The sequence below is a fragment of the Oncorhynchus mykiss genome, chromosome 18 (assembly GCF_057628025.1).
Source record: "Oncorhynchus mykiss isolate SJ-2025 chromosome 18, ASM5762802v1, whole genome shotgun sequence".
NCBI classification, from domain to species: Eukaryota; Metazoa; Chordata; class Actinopteri; order Salmoniformes; family Salmonidae; genus Oncorhynchus; species Oncorhynchus mykiss.
In genome coordinates, this window is record NC_143039.1 from 66862450 (window position 1) to 66882362 (window position 19913).

Below are 19913 nucleotides of genomic sequence, written 5' to 3' on the forward strand. Positions count from 1 at the left end.
AGGAAACCTGACACCATCCCTACGGTGAAGCAGGGTGGTGGCAGCGTCATGCTGTGGGGATGATTTTCGCCGGCAGGGACTGGGAGACTAGTCAGGATTGAGGGAAAGATGAACGGAGCAAAGTCGAGAGAGATCCTTGATGAAAACATGCTCTAGAGCACTCAGGACCTCAGACTTGGGCGAAGGTTCACCTTCCAACAGGACGATGACCCTAAGCACACAGCCAAGACAACGCAGGAGTGGCTTTGTGACAACTTTCTGAATGTCCTTGAGTGGCCAAGCCAGAGCCCGGACCTGAACCTGATCGAACATCTCTGGAGAGACCTGAAAATAGCTGTGCAGCAACGCTACCCATCCAACCTGACAGACCTTGAGAGGCTCTGCTGTGAAGAATGGGAGACACTCCCCAAATACAGGTGTGCCTAGCTTGTGGCCAGGACAATAAAGGTTGTAGCTTACCAATTAGATGAGTCGCAGCCTCCTCCATGCTGTGTTGAACCTCAAGAGAATTTTCTGATTCCATTCTTCGTGACAGAGAAGAGCTTGGACTGGGCTGCCTTCCCACAGGGGTGGCAGGGCCAAGAGACCAGAGGTGGCAGAATGGATTACTCGGATTGAGGTGTAGGGTTTGAACATAGCCTGAAGGTAGAGAGGGGCAGTTCCTCTTGCTGCTCTGTAGGCAAGCACCATGGTCTTGTAGTGGATGGGAGTTTTGACTGGATGCCAAAGGAGTGTGCGTAGGAGCGGGGTGACATGGGATAACTTGGGAAAGTTGAAAACCAGGCAGGTTGCAGCGTTCTGGATGAGATGCAGGGGTTTAATGGTACAAGCGGGGAGCCCAGCCACAGCAAGTTGCATTAGTACCTGTGCCACTTCCTGTGATGTAGGGTTGTACTCTATGGATGTTGTAGAGCATGAACATGCAAGAGCGGGTCACTGCTTTGATGTTTGCAGAGAATGACAGGGTTTTGTCCAGGGTCACGCCAAGGTTCCTTGCACTCTGGGAGGGCGACACTGTGGAGTTGTCAACCGTGATGGAGAGGTCTTTGAGCGGGCAGGCCTTCCCCAGGAGGAAGAGCAGCTCCGCCTTGTTGAGGTTGAGCTTGAGGTAGTGGGCCTACATCCAAGCTGAGATATCTGCCAGGCACATGGGTGCATGTTGCCACCTGTGTGTCAGAAGGGGGGAAAGAGAAAAGTAGTTGTGTGTCATATGCATAGTAATGATAGGAGAGACCATGTGAGGATATCATGGAGCCAAATGACTTGGTGTATAGAGAGAAGAGGAGAGGGCCTAGAACCGAGCCCTGGGGGACACCAGTAGTGAGAGTATGTGGTGCAGAAACAGATCCTCTCCACGTCACCTGGAAGGAGCGGCCTGCCAGGTAGGATGCAATTCAAGAGTGTGCAGACCCTGAGACACCCAGCCCTGAGATGGGGAAGAGGAGGATCTGATGGTTCATGGTGTCGAAGGCAGTGGATAGATAAAGGAGGATGAGAACAGAAGAAAGAGAGTCAGCTTTGGCAGTGCGGAGAGCCTCCGTGACACAAAGAAGAGCAGTCTAGGTTGAGTAACCCGTCTTGAAGCCTGACTGGTTTGGGTCAACAAGATCGTTCTGAGAGAGAAAACGAGAAAGTTGGTCAGGGACAGCACACCTAATTGTTTTGGAAAGAAAATAAAGAAAGGATAACGGTATATAGTTTTTGACGTCAGATAAGTTGAGTGTTGGTTTCTTGAAGAGGGGAGCAACTCGGGCCATTTTGAAGATAGAGCCAGTGGTCAGGGATGAGTTGATGAGGGAAATGAGGACTGGGAGAAGGTTTCCAGAGATGGTCTGGAGAAGGGAGGAGGGGATGGGGTCAAGCAGACAGGTTGTTGGTCGACCAGACCTCCCTTGTCGCATGACTTCATCTGGAGAGAGAGGGGAGAAAGAGGTCAAGCCGTAAGCTAGTTCTGTGTGAGTGGGACCAGTGGACTCAATAGGCTGATTGAATGAGGAGTGGATGTCATCAACCTTCTTTCAAAGTGGTTGACAAAGTCGTCCGCAGAGAGGGAGGAGGAGGGGTGGAGGATTAAGGAGGGAGAAGAAGGTGGAAAATAGTTTCCTAGGGTTAGATGCAGAAGCTTGACATGTACAGTGATATAAAGTGGCTTTAGCAGCAGATACAGAGAAACAGAAGGTAGAGAGGAGGAGGGTGAGAAAGAAAGGATGATAGGCCCTCCAGAAGTTCAGCTTTCCTTCCTTTCCGCTCAGCTGTCCGCAGCACTGTTCTATAAGCTCGCAATGAGTCACTTGGCCACAGAGTGGGTGGGGAGGGCTGGGCCGGCTGGGAGGAAAGGGGACAGTGCGAGTCATAGGATACGGAAAGGGAGGAGAGTAGAGCCAAAGAGGGAGACAGGAGGGAGAAAGAATTAGCAGAAGAGAGAGATGAGGTGGCAAGCTCATTGAAGAACTCTCCTAGGGTACCTGGTGGACAATACAGTGCCTTGCAAAAATATTCGGCCCCCTTGAACTTTGCGACCTTTTGCCATATTTCAGGCTTCAAACATAAAGATATAAAACTGTATTTTTTTTGTGAAGAATCAACAACAAGTGGGATACAATCATGAAGTGGAACGACATTTATTGGATATTTCAAACTTTTTTAACAAATCAAAAACTGAAAAATTGGGCGTGCAAAATTATTCAGCCCCTTTACTTTCAGTGCAGCAAACTCTCTCCAGAAGTTCAGTGGGGATCTCTGAATGATCCAATGTTGACCTAAATGACTAATGATGATAAATACAATCCACCTGTGTGTAATCAAGTCTCCGTATAAATGCACCTGCACTGTGATAGTCTCAGAGGTCCGTTAAAAGCGCAGAGAGCATCATGAAGAACAAGGAACACACCAGGCAGGTCCGAGATACTGTTGTGAAGAAGTTTAAAGCCGGATTTGGATACAAAAAGATTTCCCAAGCTTTAAACATCCCAAGGAGCACTGTGGAAGCGATAATATTGAAATGGAAGGAGTATCAGACCACTGCAAATCTACCAAGACCTGGCCGTCCCTCTAAACTTTCAGCTCATACAAGGAGAAGACTGATCAGAGATGCAGCCAAGAGGCCCATGATCACTCTGGATGAACTGCAGAGATCTACAGCTGAGGTGGGAGACTCTGTCCATAGGACAACAATCAGTCGTATATTGCACAAATCTGGCCTTTATGGAAGAGTGGCAAGAAGAAAGCCATTTCTTAAAGATATCCATAAAAAGTGTTGTTTAAAGTTTGCCACAAGCCACCTGGGAGACACACCAAACATGTGGAAGAAGGTGCTCTGGTCAGATGAAACCAAAATTGAACTTTTTGGCAACAATGCAAAACGTTATGTTTGGTGTAAAAGCAACACAGCTCATCACCCTGAACACACCATCCCCACTGTCAAACATGGTGGTGGCAGCATCATGGTTTGGGCCTGCTTTTCTTCAGCAGGGACAGGGAAGATGGTTAAAATTGATGGGAAGATGGATGGAGCCAAATACAGGACCATTCTGGAAGAAAACCTGATGGAGTCTGCAAAAGACCTGAGACTGGGACGGAGATTTGTCTTCCAACAAGACAATGATCCAAAACATAAAGCAAAATCTACAATGGAATGGTTCAAAAATAAACATATCCAGGTGTTAGAATGGCCAAGTCAAAGTCCAGACTTGAATCCAATCGAGAATCTGTGGAAAGAACTGAAAACTGCTGTTCACAAATGCTCTCCATCCAACCTCACTGAGCTCGAGCTGTTTTGCAAGGAGGAATGGGAAAAAATGCCAGTCTCTCGATGTGCAAAACTGATAGAGACATACACCCCAAGCGACTTACAGCAAAAGGTGGCGCTACAAAGTATTAACTTAATTAAGGGGGCTGAATAATTTTGCACGCCCAATTTTTCAGTTTTTGATTTGTTAAAAAAGTTTGAAATATCCAATAAATGTCGTTCCACTTCATGATTGTGTCCCACTTGTTGTTGATTCTTCACAAAAAAATACAGTTTTATATCTTTATGTTTGAAGCCTAAAATGTGGCAAAAGGTCGCAAAGTTCAAGGGGGCCGAATACTTTCGCAAGGCACTGTATATGACAACAATCATAAGCTTGAGTAGAGAAGTGACAGTGACAGCATGGAATTCAAATGAGCAGATCAAATCAAATTAGTCACGTGCGCAGATGCTTACTTAGTCACAACGAAATGCTTACTTACGAGCCCCTAACCAACAGTGCAGTTTCAAAAAATACGGATAAGAATAAGAGATAAAAGTAACAAGTAATTAAAGAGCAGCAGTAAAAAAGAACAATATATACAGGGGGGTGCCGGTACAGAGTCAATGTGCGGGGGAACCGGTTAGTTGAGGTAGTATGTACAGTTGAAGTCGAAAGTTTACATACACCTTAGCCAAATACATTTAAACTCAGTTTTTCACAATTCCTGACATTTGTATCTTAGTAAAATGTCCCTGTTTTAGGTTAGTTAGGATCACCACTTTATTTTAAGAATGTGACAGAATAATAGTGGAGAGGATTATTTATTTAATCTTTAATTTCTTTCATCACATTCCCTGTGGGTCAGAAGTTTACATACACTCAATTAGTATTTGGTAGCATTGCCTTTAAATTGTTTAACTTGGGTCAAAAGTGTCAGTTAGCCTCCCACAAGCTTCCCACAATAAATTGGGTGAATTTTGGCCCATTCCACCTGACAGAGCTGGTGTAACTGAGTCAGGTTTGTAGGCCTCCTTGCTCGCACATGCTTTTTCAGTTCTGCCCACAAATTCTATATAGGATTGAGGTTAGGGCTTTGTGATGGCCACTCCAATACCTTGGCTTTGTTGTCCTTAAGCCATTTTGCCACAACTTTGGAAGTATACTTGGGGTCATTGTCCCTTTGGAAGACCCATTTGCAACCAAGCTTTAACTGATGTCTTGAGATGTTGCTTCAATATATCCACATAATTTTTCTTCTTCGTGATGCCATCTATTTTGTGAATTGCACCAGTCCCTCCTGCAGCAAAACACCCCCACAACATGATGCTGCCACCAATGTGCTTCACGGTTGGGATGGTGTTTGCAAGCCTCCCCCTTTATCCTCCAAACTTAACGATGGCCAACCAGTTATATTTTTATTTCACCAGACCAGAGGACATTTCTCCAAAAAGTACGATATTTGTCCCCATGTGCAGCAAACCATAATCTGTTTTTTTATGGTGGTTTTGGAGCAGTAGCTTCTTCCTTGCTAAGCGGCCTTTCAGGTAATGTCGGTATAGGACTTGTTATACTGTGGATATAGATACTTTTGTACCTGTTTCCTCCAGCATCTTCACAAGGTCCTTTGCTGTTGTTCTGGGATTGATTCACACTTTTTGCACCAAAGTACGTTCATCTCTAGGAGACAGACAACGTCTCCTTCCTGGGGCGGTATGACAGCTGCGTTGTCCCATGGTGTTTATACTTGCAAACTATTGTTAACAAATGTGGTACCTTCAGGAGTTTGGAAATTGCTCCCAAGGATGAACCAGACTTGTGGAGGTCTCCAATATTTTTCGGCTGATTTCTTTTGATTTTCCCATGATGTCAAGCAAAGAGTCACTGGGTTTGAAGGTAGGCCTTGAAATACATTCACAGGTACACCTCCAATTGACTCAAATGATGTCAATTAGCCTATCAGAAACTTCTAAAGCCATGACATCCTTTTCTGGAATTTTCCAAGCTGTTTAAAGGCACAGTCAACTTAGTGTATGTAAACTTCTGACCCACTGGAATTGTGATACAGTAAATTATAAATTAAATAATCCGTCTGTAAACAATTGTTGGAAAAATTACTTGTGCCATGCACAAAGTAGATGTCCTAACCGACTTGCCAAAACTATAGTTAACAAGACATTTGTGGACTGGTTGAAAAACTAGTTTTAATGACTCCAACCTAAATGTATGTAAACTTCCGATTTCAACTGTATATGAATGTAGAGTTATTTAAAGTGACTATGCATAGATGACAACAGAGAGTGGCAGTGGCGCTCCGGTACAGATTGCCTGAGGTAGTAGAGAGAACAGTCTATGACTGGGGCGGCTGGAGTCTTTCACAATTTTTAGGGCCTTCCTCTGACACCGCCTGGTAAAGAGGTGCTGGATGGCAGGAAGCTTGGCCCCAGTGATTATTATTTACCTTTATTTAACTAGGCAAGTCAGTCAGTTAATACAAATTCTTATTTTCAATGACGGCCTAGAAACAGTGGGTTAACTGCTTTGTTCAGGGGCAGAACGACAGATTTTTTACATTGTCAGCTCGGGGATTAAATCTTGCAACATTTCGGTTACTAGTCCAATGCTCTAACCACTAGGCTACCTGCCGCCCTACAGTGATGTACTGGGCCGTTGACACTACTCTCTGTCGTGCCTTGCGGTCAGAGGCAGAGCAGTTGCCATACCAGGCATTGATGCAACCAGTCAGGATGCTCTCGATGGTGCAGCTGTAGAACCTTTTGAGAATCTGAGGACCCATGCCAAGTCTCTCAGTCTCGTGAGGGGGAATAGGTTTTGTTGTGCCCTCTTCACAACTGTCTTGGTGTGCTTGGACCATGTTAGTTTGTTGGTGATGTGGACACCAAGGAACTTGAAGCTCTCAACCTGCTCTACTGCAGCCCCGTCGATGAGAATGGGTGTGTGCTCAGTCCTCTTTTTACTGTAGTCCACAATCATCTAATTTGTCTGGATCACGTTGAGGGAGAGGTTGTTGTCCTGGCACCACATGGCCAGGTCTCTGACCTCCTCCCTATAGGCTGTCTTGTTGTTGTCGGTGATCAGGTGATCAGACACTGTTGTGTCATCTGCAAACTTAATGATGGTGTTGGAGTCGTGCCTGGCCATGCAGTTACGAGTGAACAGGGAGTACAGGAGGGGGCTGAGCACGCACCCCTGAGGGACCCCTGTGTTGAGGATCTGCATGGCGGATGTGTTGTTACCTACATTTACCACCTGGGGGCAGCCCGTCAGGAAGTCCAGGATCCAGTTGCAGAGGGAGGTGTTTAGTCCCAGGATCCTTAGCTTATTGATGAGCTTTGAGGGCACTATGGTGTTGAACGCTGAGCTATAGTCAATGAATAGCATTCTCACATAGGTGTTCCTTTTGTCCAGGTGGGAAAGGGCAGTGTGGAGTGCAATAGAGACTGCGTCATCTCTGGATCTGTTGAGGCAGTATGCAAATTGAGGTGGGTCTAGTGTATCTGGGATGATGGTGTTGATGTGAGCCATGACCAGCCTTTCAAAGCACTTCATGGCTACAGGCGTGAGTGCTACGGGTCGGTAGTCATTTAGGCAGGTTACCTTAGTGTTCTTGGACACAGGCACTATGATGGTCTGCTTAAAACATGTTGGTATCACAGACTCGGACAGGTTGAAAATGTCAGTGAATACACTTGCCAGTTGGTCAGCGCATGCTCGCAATACACGTCCTGGTAATCCGTCTGGCCCTGCGGCCTTGTGAATGTTGACCTGTCTAAAGGTCTTACTCACATCGGCTACGGAGAGCGTGATCACAGTCTTCCGGTACAGCTGGTGCTCTCATGCATATTTCAGTGTTATTTGCCTTGAAGTGAGCATAGAAGTAGTTTAGCTCGTCCGGTAGGCTTGTGTCACTGGGCAGCTCTCGGCTGTGCTTCCCTTTGTATTCTGTAATGGTTTGCAGGCCCTGCCACATCCGACGAGCATCAGAGCCGGTGTAGTATGACTCGATCTTAGTCCTGTATTGATGCTTTGCCTGTTTGATGGTTCGTCAGAGGGCATAGCAGGATTTCTTATAAGCTTCCGGGTTAGAGTCCCGCTCCTTGAAAGCGGCAGCTCTAGCCTTTAGCTCAGTGTGGATGCAGCCTGTAATCCATGGCTTCTGGTTGGGATATGTACAGTCATTGTGGGGACGACGTCATCGATGCACTTACTGATGAAGCCACTGACAGATGTGGTGTACTCCTCAATTCCATCGGAGGAATCCCGGAACATATTCCAGTCTGTACTAGCAAAACAGTCCTGTACCTTAGAACCTGCTTCATCTGACCACTTTTTTTATTGATCTAGTCACTGGTGCTTCCTGCTTTAATTTTGGCTTGTAAGCAGGAATCAGGAGGATGGAATTATGGTCAGATTTGCCAAATGGAGGGCGAGGGAGAGCTTTGCATGCATCTCTGCGTGTGGAGTATAGGTGGTCCAGTATTCTTTTCCTTCTGGTTGCACATTTAACATGCTGATAGAAATTTGGTAAAACTGATTTAAGTTTCCCTGCATTAAAGTCCCCGGCTACTAGGAGCGCCGCCTCTGGTTGAGCATTTTCTTGTTTGCTTATGGCGGAATACAGCTCATTTAATGCTATCTTGGTGCCAGCCTCTGACTGTGGTGGTATGTAAACAGCTACAAAGAATATAGATGAAAACTCTCTAGGTAGGTAATGTGGTCTGCAGCTTATCATGAGAAACTCTACCTCCGTCGAGCAATAGCTCGAGACTTCCTTAGATATCGTGCACCAGCTGTTGTTTACAAAAATACATAGACCCTTGTCTTACCAGACGCCGCTGTTCTATCCTGCCGGTACATCGCATAATCAGCCAGCTGTATGTTGATATTGTCGTCGTTCAGCCACGACTCCGTGAAGCATAAGATTTTACCGTTTTTAATGTCCCGTTGGTAGTTTAATCTTCCCAATAACTCGTCCATTTTATTGTCCAAAGATTGCATGTTTGCTAGCAGAATTGAGGGGAGTGGGGGTTTATTTGATCGCCTCCGACTCCTCAGAAAGTTGCCCGTCCTCTGGCCTCTCTTTCTCCGCCTCCTCTTCACGCAGATCACTGTAGTCAGGGCCTGTTCCCGAGGGAGCCGTATATCCTCCGCCTCGGGTTCGTCAGAGTCGTGAAAGAAGAAAAAATATTCTGCTAGACCGTGGTGAGTAATCGCAGTCCAGAAGTTATTTTCGGTCACGAGACAGTAGCGGCAACATTATGTACAAAAATAGTAAAATAATAAGTTACAAACAACACAGATAAACGAAGAAAAAAAACAATCAGTTGGGGGCACATAAAACGCCTGCCTTCTGCTCCGGCGCCATCTTGTGTGTGGACAGGTGAGAGAGGAAGAAGAGAGAACATCTCCACTTAGGAGAAAAGGGTAGCCCTTTCACCACTGAGACAACCAGATGCTCTTGGACTATGAGAGAAAACACAGTCAGATGAAGAGAGAGCAGCTGGAGTAGCAGTGTTCTCTTGGGTGATCCATGTATGGGGTGATCCATGTCTCTGTCAGGGCCAAAAAGTCAAGGAACTAAAGGGGAGCACAGGCTGAAATGAACTTGGCGTTCTTGACTGCAGATTGGTAGTTCCAAACGCTGCCAGAGACCCGGAATTCCACATGGGTTGCGCGTGCAGGGTATACTAAATCATAAGGGTTGCAGCCAAGGGGAGGGGGGCATCTGTAAAACCTACAGGGAGAGGAGCGAAAAGGTATAGGAAACACACACACATAGTTGCAAAAGAGCAAAATAACATAATCGGAAAATATAGATTTATAAATTTAGGTAAGATACTCAAGTGACACTTACAAAACAATGTTGTAGTTTTGAAACACCACAATCATCCTCGGTATAACCACACCACTCTCACCTCAGTATAACTGCAGTAAAAGTGCAGTAACTGCAGTAAAAGTGCAGTAATTGCAGTAAAAGTGCAGTAACTGCAGTAAAAGTGCAGTATAACTGCAGTAAAGGTGCAGTATAACTGCAGTAAAAGTGCAGTAACTACAGTAAAAGTGCAGTAATTGCAGTAAAAGTGCAGTAACTGCAGTAAAAGTGCAGTAACTACAGTAAAAGTGCAGTAACTGCAGTAAAAGTGCAGTATAACTGCAGTAAAGGTGCAGTATAACTGCAGTAAAAGTGCAGTAACTGCAGTAAAAGTGCAGTAACTGCAGTGAAAGTGCAGTATAACTGCAGTAACTGCAGTCGACTGTGGTATTTTGGACGCAGTAATTGCAAAATAGTTATACTGCACTCTAACTGCAGTTATACTGCACTCTAACTGCAGTTATACTGCACTCTAACTGCAGTTATACTGAGGTGAGAGTGGTGTGGAGCCTTCCTCTCTTTCCTTCCACAAATAACTCAGCAGAACAGTCTTTGTTTTGGCGGCGGTCTTAGTTTTGCCAACGAGACCGCCACTGACACGACCGCCGCTTACAGCTGCCGCTGAGAAGCCAGGGGAGACTGAAGTACTAACACTAATTAATAATTGCCAAGCAGAAGTGAAGAGCACACCTCCCTGTACTAATTGCTGATTGCCTAGGAGAGGAGAAACCACTCCCTCGCCAATACAGCCACTGATTACCAAAACAAGTCACAAATTGCCCTGCCCCTTGATCCTGGTTGATGTGTCAACAATCATCTGCAAGTTATGAGCAGTCATCTGTTCACACACCAAGAAGGCTACTGGGAAGACAGGCAGCACTTAAAGTAGATGACCCTAGCTAACAAAAAGACAGTACTAGACAACAGATAAAGACAAAAATTATGTTATATTGCTCCTGGAGATATCACAAGTCCTCTAACTATAGAATGAAGAGAGAGAGAGAGAATGGAGTAGAGAGAGAGATAATGGAGTATAGAGAATGAGTAGAGAGAGAGATAACATAATTAAAACAAGTTAAAGAAAGTAGTAGACAAGATGAGAAGTGGTGGAGAGGAGCGAGAGAGAAACAACTACTTCAAGGTCTTCAAGGTCTACTTCAAGAGTGATTGAAATGCTACTAGTGTGCACCACTGTCTAGCTAACCCTTTCACACCGGTCACATCCCCATACTGTTTTTATTTACTTTTTTGCTCTTTTGCTCACCAGTATTTCTACTTGCACATCATCATCTGCACATCTATCACTCCAGTGTTAATTTGCTAAATTGTAATTACTTCGCTACTATTGGCCTATTTATTTCCTTACCTCCTTACTCCATTTGCACACACTTTATATAGATGTTTCTATTGTTATTGACTGTACTTTTGTTTATTCCATGTGTAACTCTGTTTTTTGTCACACTGCTTTGCTTTATCTTGACCAGGTCGCAGTTGTAAATGAGAACTTGTTCTCAACAGGCCTACCTGGTTAAATAAAGGTGAAATAAAAATAAATAAACATCAGATGGCAAATGTTACTAAGTAACTCCATGAACGGAAGCCATATTTGACAGAGAGAGAAAGAGAGAGAACCTCCTGCCAAATGTATGACCATATTAGAGAGACACATATTTCCCTCAGATTACACAGACCCATAAAGAATTTGAAAACAAATCCAATTTTGACAAACTCCCATATCTACTGGGTGAAATAACACAGTGTTCCATCACAGCAGCAAGATGTGTGACCTGTTGCCACAAGAAAAGGGCAACCAGTGAAGAACAAACACCATTGTAAATACAACCCATATTTATTTCCCCATTTTACTTGAACTATTTGCAAATTGTTACAACACTGTATATAGACATAATACGACATTAAACATTTCTTCATTCTTTTGGAACTTGTGTGAGTGTAATAGTTACTGTTTTATTGTTTATTTCACTTGCTTTGGCAATGTACACATATGTTTCCAATGGCAATAGGCACCTTGAATTGAAGAGAGACAAAGAGCGATCAAAGATGGTCAAACGAGCCACTGTGGGAAGATCTGGAAAAATAGTCCTCTCTGGTCCCTGCCAAGCCAAGAGTGACAGAGCCCTAACAGAGCCCTAACATAGTTCTTACAGAGCAGAGCAATAGCAGAGCCCTAGCAGAGCCCAAGCAGAGCAATAGCAAGCCATAGCAGAGCCCCAACAGAGCCCTAGCAGAGCCCTAGTAGAGCAGAGCCCTAACAGAGCCCAGGCAGAGCCCTAACAGAGCAGAGCCCTAGCAGAGCAATAGCAGAGCCCTAAAAGTGCCCTAGCAGAGCCCAAACAAGGGCCTACAGAGCCCAAACAGAACCCTGGCAGAGCATAACCCTAACAAAGCCCTAACAGAGCCCCAGCAGAGCCCTGGCAGAGCCCTAACGGAGCCTTGGCAGAGCCCTAGCAGAGCCCTAACAGAGCCCCAGCAGAGCCCTAGCAGAGCCCCAGCAGAGCCCCGGCAGAGCCCTAGCAGAGCCCTAACAGAGCCCTGGCAGAGCCCTGACAGAGCGCCAGCAGAGCCCCAGCAGAGCCCCGGCAGAGCAGAGCCCTGGCAGAGCATAACTCTAGCAGAGCCCAAACAGAGCCCCAGCAGAGCCCCGGCAGAGCCCTAACAGAGCAGAGCCCTAACAGAGCAGAGCCCTAACAGTACCCTAGCAGAACCCTAAAAGTGCCGTAGCAGAGCCCTAACAAAGGCCTAGCAGAGCCCTGGCAGAGCCCGGCGGAGCAGAGCCCTGGCAGAGCCCTGGCAGAGCCCGGCGGAGCTAAGCATGTGTGATTGAAGAGAGGATAATTGTTATTTGTTATTTACTGCTGCTCTTTAACTATTTGTTATTCTTATCTCTTACTTTTTTTTGTTGGTATTTTATTAAAACTGCATTGTTGGTTAGGGGCTTGTAAGTAAGCATTTCACTGTAAGGTCTACATCTGTTGTATTTGGCGCATGTGACAAATACAATTTGATTTGATATGATAAAGGATGAGTGTGTTCGTCTACCTCAGGAAGAGGAGAAGAGAGAAAAGAAATGGGGCCTGTGGTTTGGGGGGTTAAACGGCAGAACATGCTCACACATTAATATCCATCTGATCTCTGGATAACTAGAAAGGAACGCCTCTGTTTGTAATAGACCCCGGAGCGAAAAACAATATCTCTTCTCCCCCGACCACTCCTGCCTCCTTTCATCCCTCTCCAGCACAAAACACGGAGGAGGCCCGTGCCAAGCGGTTGGAGATAGACTCCTCTCTCTTTCTTTCTTTCATTTAATTATTTATCTCGTTCATTCTGGTTTTTCTTCCCCTCCTGATGAAAAGACATGGCACATCCCCAGGACACACTCATAGTGACTGACACAAGGGAGCCTGGGAGGTGCCATTTTGGTTTTCCTTCCTCTCATTTTTTTATATAATCTCCCCCAGCACACATTTTCCCAACAGCGTCACTCACTTACCCAAATTGACCCCTTTCCTGAGAGAAGCAATGTGTGTGTGTCAAAGAATAAGAGGCATGCAGGGTTAGACTTTGCATACTGTATTATCAGTTCATATCTATAGGGTGGATTTAAAGGTCCATTCCTCACCCTGAAAGGTCTATGGACCAGGAGAAACAGTCACCCTGAATAAACTGAAATCAACTAAGTGATTCGGTTTGACACATGCCCTTTTATCTTTCCATTGCCCCTGTCACTTTTATAGATTTTTAGCTAGCAGTGGCTAAAGTTAACTGAAGTTTGTGTGGCTGTTTAAAAGAAAACCAAACCATACAGTTCCCCCTGGCCCAGAGACTACTTTCAGGGTGAGGAACCAACTATTAAGTTGTAAAATGTCCTTTAAAAGGGGCAATCTGCAGTTGCTACATCCATTTTTGGACTTGAAGAATATAAGTTATACTCTATCAGAACCCAAAATATAAACTTGTTTAACAAAGTAAATGTAAACAAACACTAAAGAGCCTCCAAACATGGTTAAAACTATCATTTGGATGGTCAGCCCTTGCATCCATAGCTTTGTCTATGAATCTGAGAGTGGTTACATTTCTCCAGCACCATCCGAAACAGTGGGGGAAATGCTTTGTTATTGTTCCAACTGCTGATTGCCACTTTAACTGTGTGGACTATTTTAACTTCTCTTCAATACTCAGTTTATCACTGCCAAAAACAGCACATACAAATTTACAACCACATAAAGTGTATCTATGGTTGCTGTCAACTCCTCTCACAGCCTCCGATGCCATTGACGACACACACACACACACACACGCGCGCACACGTGCACACACACACACACACACATCATTACGCTATAGAAACCCATGTTGACAACAGAGTCAAGCTTTCAGACTACAATATGGAAGCAAACCACTTGTAGAGAAAATGACTCCAGTAATCAGTGTAGCTGTATTGTAGTACTTTTATATCTACACCAGAACACTTAGGCATGAACATACATTAATAATAGTAGTGGAATAAAAGTGTCCTGTAAAATCCATTATCTCACAACTTCTACAACCCATTTCTACAGAAATATTAGCACTGTATGTGGTCTGCTAAAACATCTGCTAAATGATCTACATTGGTCTGCATGGTGGGAGTGGGTGGCTGTGCGTGTGTGTGTGTGTGTGTGTGTGTGTGAGGTAGACTCTGGGCGTAGGAAACAGAGTCAAGCAGCCCATAAATGGGCTACATTGGTCTGCTAAATGATCTACATTGGTCTGCATGGTGGGAGTGGGTGGCTGTGCGTGTGTGTGTGTGAGTGTGTGTGTGTGTGTGTGTGTGTGTGTGTGTGTGTGTGAGGTAGACTCTGGGCGTAGGAAACAGAGTCAAGCAGCCCATAAATGGGCTACATTGGTCTGCTAAATGGGCTACATTGGTCTGCATGGTGGGAGTGGGTGGCTGTGCGTGTGTGTGTGTGTGTGTGTGTGTGTGTGTGTGTGTGTGTGTGTGTGAGGTAGACTCTGGGCGTAGGAAACAGAGTCAAGCAGCCCATACGACTGGAGGATCCACGTGGGTGGGTGAACACATGTGGTCTGCTGGATTAGGAAGTGGTAGGCCACATCTTTTTATTATGGAGATGTCTCTGTAATCCCCCTCTCTCTCTTGGGAGTGGGGAGGCCCTCTAACTTTCCTCCCCGGCCCTCAGTCGCCTCCTCATCACTCCCTCAAACACACGCACACACACACACCACAAAAACTCACCCTAGAGTCTATAATAATTAGCATCAGGACCAACCAGAAGGTATTTTCTGCACCAAAACCTCAGATTTTTTTAGTCACCATTGAGCGGACATGTTCCGTAATATCATGTTCTGCCCAAGTAGGCCAAAGCCCAGGAACCCCTGAAGAACTCCCTGCTTTGATTAAATATCACTTCACTCCTTATTTTTTATCTCTGGTGTCATTGTCATCGTTGCAGCGGTGGAGTGGTACATCCTCCTAGTCTTAGGCCAGCATCCCAACATGGAACCCTATTCCCTTCATAGTGCACTACTTTTGGCCAGAGTACTATGGGAGCTCTGGTCAAAAGTAGTGCACACTGCCCTAACCCATCTGGACAAGAGGAATAACTATGTGAGAATGCTGTTCATCGACTACAGCTCGGCATTTAACACCATAGTGCCCTCCAAGCTCGTCATCAAGCTCGAGACCCTGGGTCTCGACCCCGCCCTGTGCAACTGGGTACTGGACTTCCTGACGGGCCGCCCCCCAGGTGGTGAGGGTAGGCAACAACATTTCCACCCCGCTGATCCTCAACACTGGGGCCCCACAAGGGTGCGTTCTGAGCCCTCTCCTGTACTCCCTGTTCACCCACGACTGCGTGGCCACGCACGCCTCCAACTCAATCATCAAGTTTGCGGACGACACAACAGTGGTAGGCTTGATTACCAACAACGACGAGACGGCCTACAGGGAGGAGGTGAGGGCCCTCGGAGTGTGGTGTCAGGAAAATAACCTCACACTCAACGTCAACAAAACCGAGGAGATGATTGTGGACTTCAGGAAACAGCAGAGGGAACACCCCCCTATCCACATCGATGGAACAGTAGTGGAGAGGGTAGTAAGTTCCTCGGCGTACACATCACAGACAAACTGAATTGGTCCACCCACACAGACAGCATCGTGAAGAAGGCGCAGCAACGCCTCTTCAACCTCAGGAGGCTGAAGAAATTTGGCTTGTCACCAAAAGCACTCACAAACTTCTACAGATGCACAATAGAGAGCATCCTGTCGGGCTGTATCACCGCCTGGTACGGTAACTGCTCCGCCCACAACCGTAAGGCTCTCCAGAGGGTAGTGAGGTCTGCACAACGCATCACCGAGGGCAAACTACCTGCCCTCCAGGACACCTACACCACCCGATGTCACAGGAAGGCCATAAAGATCATCAAGGACAACAACCACCCGAGCCACTGCCTGTTCACCCCGCTATCATCCAGAAGGCGAGGTCAGTACAGGTGCATCAAAGCTGGGACCGAGAGACTGAAAAACAGCTTCTATCTCAAGGCCATCAGACTGTTAAACAGCCACCACTAACGTTGAGTGGCTGCTGCCAACACACTGACTCAACTCCAGCCACTTTAATAATGGGAATTGATGGAAAATGATGTAAAATATATCACTAGCCACTTTAAACAATGCTACCTAATATAATGTTTGCATATCCTACATTATTCATCTCATTTGTATATGTATATACTGTACTCTATATCATCTACTGCATCTTTATGTAATACATGTATCACTAGCCACTTTAACTATGCCACTTTGTTTACATACTCATCTCATATGTATATACTGTACTCGATACCATCTACTGTATCTTGCCTATACCGTTCTGTACCATCACTCATTCATATATCTTTATGTACATATTCTTTATCCCCTTACACTTGTGTCTATAAGGTAGTAGTTTTGGAATTGTTAGCTAGATTACTTGCATTTCGCTACACTCGCATTAACATCTGCTAACCATGTGTATGTGACAAATAACATTTTATTTTATTTGATTTGATTTATTTAGGAAATAGGGTACCATTTGGGACACTGGTGGCAGTAGCTCTACCCACATCCAGTTGTATCCGGCGGCCAGTTAAAACATGAATCAACTGGAGGGAAATACTGTAACTCTTTGTCAGATATTGGCAGGATACATTAAAAGACAAAGTGATGTGAAAACATTTTTATTTTGGCTCGGTTGAGACCCAAAACACAATTGTGAATCAGACTGTTGTTAAATATATAGACATATACATCACACGAATCCAGTATCTGTATCCTGTGGGGAACAGTTATAGGTCATATCAACCTAGATCAGACACTTTGTGAATACAGGCTCTGTACCCAACATATTTATAGACCTGGACCTGGGACTGATTTTACCTGGCAGTGGAAGACATACTCAGGTGTGTTCTTGTTAAACTTCATGTTCCAGACCAGAGCTACACCGTCAGGCTCGTGAGGAGCATCCTCGTTGTTGTTGTAGGACGCCACCAACAGCTCTGGGGACTGGGGAGGAAGAGGAGGGGGAGGAAGAGGAGAGGGGACAAGATCAAATAAAATGGAGAGATAGAGGAGCGGAAGGAAAGACGGAAAATTAAAGGAGGATCAGGGGAGGAGGAAGAGGATGGAGAGGAGGTAGAGGATGGAGAGGAGGAAGTCCCTGTGGCCAATAGAAACAGGGGTCAGAGGTCACTGGGTGATGTAATTGTAAGTGAGGTCAAATGGGGTTTTGAGAGGATGATGACATCATGAGAATGGCATGTGTTTGAAGAACAATGAGGAGTCACGTCCTGATTGACACCAAAGGCATTACTCCATGAGGCCATTAGCAGCCACATAGGCATGCATACACACACCATGTTCCTTCTACAGACCTCACAACAGATAGACACACACACGCACACACACACACACATTCTTACCCCTCCTTGTCATCCAGGTCTTGTCCGCTGTAGTTGAAGAAGATGTCTGATTCCTGAGCCAGGGCTCTCTCCATCACTCTGATGCTGCAGTCAAAGAAACTGAGGAACTCCTCTGATTTGAGGATCTGCTACTTCTCTTCCTCTGTCAGCTCCCTGCAGGGGTAGCCTGACACACACACACACACACACACACAGACATGAATACATACGCATGCAGGCACACAGACATACAAGTATGCAAAAGTATGCACGAGCACACACACACACACACACACACACACACACACACACACACACACACACACACACACACACACACACACACACACACACACACAGGAAGAGGTCAAAATAGGTAAACAACAATATGCAGAGACACACACAACCCATACACAGCCATTTGTGGTAGCCTGAGTCACAAATAAATAAACACACAACACTCACACTCTTAGAAATATAACTATACACTTGTCATGCCAAACACCCACCCATTCCCAAACTACTACCCTGAACTGGCACTAAATACACGACAGTGAGTGCATACCCAAATAAACATGATTCAAACTCCACACACACAAAGACAACAGTCTGGTTGCAAATATATTCTGTCGATACACTACATCATTTAACAACTACAATAGTTCTAGATCATTACACCAAATCGCTGAAGTCACTTCCATCAAGCAGATAGTAAAGTCATCGATACAATAAACTACCTCATACTTCATAGTAGTAAATTACCAGCTGCAAAATAATTCACCTGGTAAATAAGAATAAGCAAAGTCCTCTGAGGTCCTCCTCCTCCCCTCTTCCCCTCCTCCTCCTCTTCCCCTCCCCCTCCTCCTCTTCCCCTCTTCTCCTCCTCCTCCTCTTCCCCTCCCCCTCCTCCTCTTCCCCTCCTCCTCCTCCGCCCCTGTAATAATAGTGAGATGCTGTTTGTGATGTCCCTCTGCATGATGTCATTTTGTCTATCCCTATGCAGTCCCCATTACATGGCTGACTATTTGATCTCAAACCACTTGATTCTCTGGGTTCTGTTTCCGACAACTCATAAGGATGACAAAGGGGTGATCAAAGTCAGGGTAGACTGGAACCCTGGGCGTGTGTAAGGGTGTGAGTGTGTCTCTCTGTGTGTTTAAACAGGGCATGGCCTCAACAAAGATGCATTCCACCCTCCTTTAGTGAAGTTATTTACTCCTTGCACCAGCTTCACCAAGAATGCCCTCTCCGTCCCCCTCTCTGCCCCCCTCTCCGTCCCTCTCTCCGCCCCCCTCTCAGTCCCTCTTTCCACCCCCCTCTCAGTCCCTCTCTCCGCCCCCCTGTCAGTCCCCCTCTCCGCACCCCTCTCCGTCCCCTCTCCGTCCCCCGCTCAGTCTCCTCCGTTGTCTTTGAAGTCCGACAGAGGGGTCAAGTGACACGTTTTTAATCAGGTCTGACCCTCAGTGCCACGGGCCGATAAGCTGGACCTCGGCCACAGAGATTGGCATCCGATACGCCAGCGGGCGTCACACGCGAGTGACCGCTCACTAACGCTTCAACGGCTTTGTTTAGTGACAGTTTGACTGGAGATGTGGGAGATGAAAAGGCGAGTGCTAGGCTGAGGCCGTCTCCCAAATCACACCCTATTCCCTTTATAGTTCACTATTTTTGACCAGGGTCCATAGGTCTCTGGTCAAAAGCCATGCACTACATAGGGAGCAGGGTGCCATTTAGGATGCAAACATTCCCTTCAGCTTAAACTAGAGTTGCCTTCAGCATTCCTTCATCTTTCCACATCTATACTGTAAATTATTTAATTACACCCAATCTCCCTCTTCTTACCCTCTTTCGTCTCCTTGCTGTCCTCCTCTTCATGCTGGTCAGATTCTGGACCAGGCTTCAGAGCGAGAGAGAGAGAGAGAGAAAGAAAGAAAAAGAGAAGTTGTAGGAGGGGGGAGAGAGAGAACGTGAGAGGTAGAGAGAGAGCGGTGGGAGATAGTGAGAGAGAAGGAGACAGTGATGGGCGGTAGAGAGAGAGAGAGAGAGAGAGAGAAGGTATAGGAGGGGGGAGAGAGAGAGGGAGAGAGAGGGAGAGAGAGCGGTGGGAGATAGCGAGAGAGAAGGAGACAGTGCTGGGCGGTAGAGAGGGAGAGAGAGATAAAGAGGGATAGAGAGAGAGAGAGAGAGAGAGAGAGAGAGAGAGAGAGAGAGAGAGAGAGAGAGAGAGAAGGAAAGAGCAATGGGAGAGAGTGAAAGCCATGTCATGTTAATCGGCAACTGTTCCAAGCATCCCAAACAACATGACCAACCCCACTCCCTCTCAACATGATGACTAG

General features: G+C 46.0%; 1 protein-coding gene across 1 annotated transcript in view; it reads right to left on the reverse strand.

Annotated features, from left to right (window-relative positions):
- The window catches only part of dync1i1a (dynein cytoplasmic 1 intermediate chain 1a), a 112300-nt gene that overhangs the window by 38025 nt on the left and 54362 nt on the right, over positions 1 to 19913 (reverse strand). Inside the window, 3 exon segments of the mRNA XM_090209177.1 lie at positions 17057 to 17182; positions 17490 to 17764; positions 19420 to 19474. Of these exon segments, the coding sequence (XP_090065303.1) occupies positions 17057 to 17182; positions 17490 to 17764; positions 19420 to 19474 (456 nt within the window).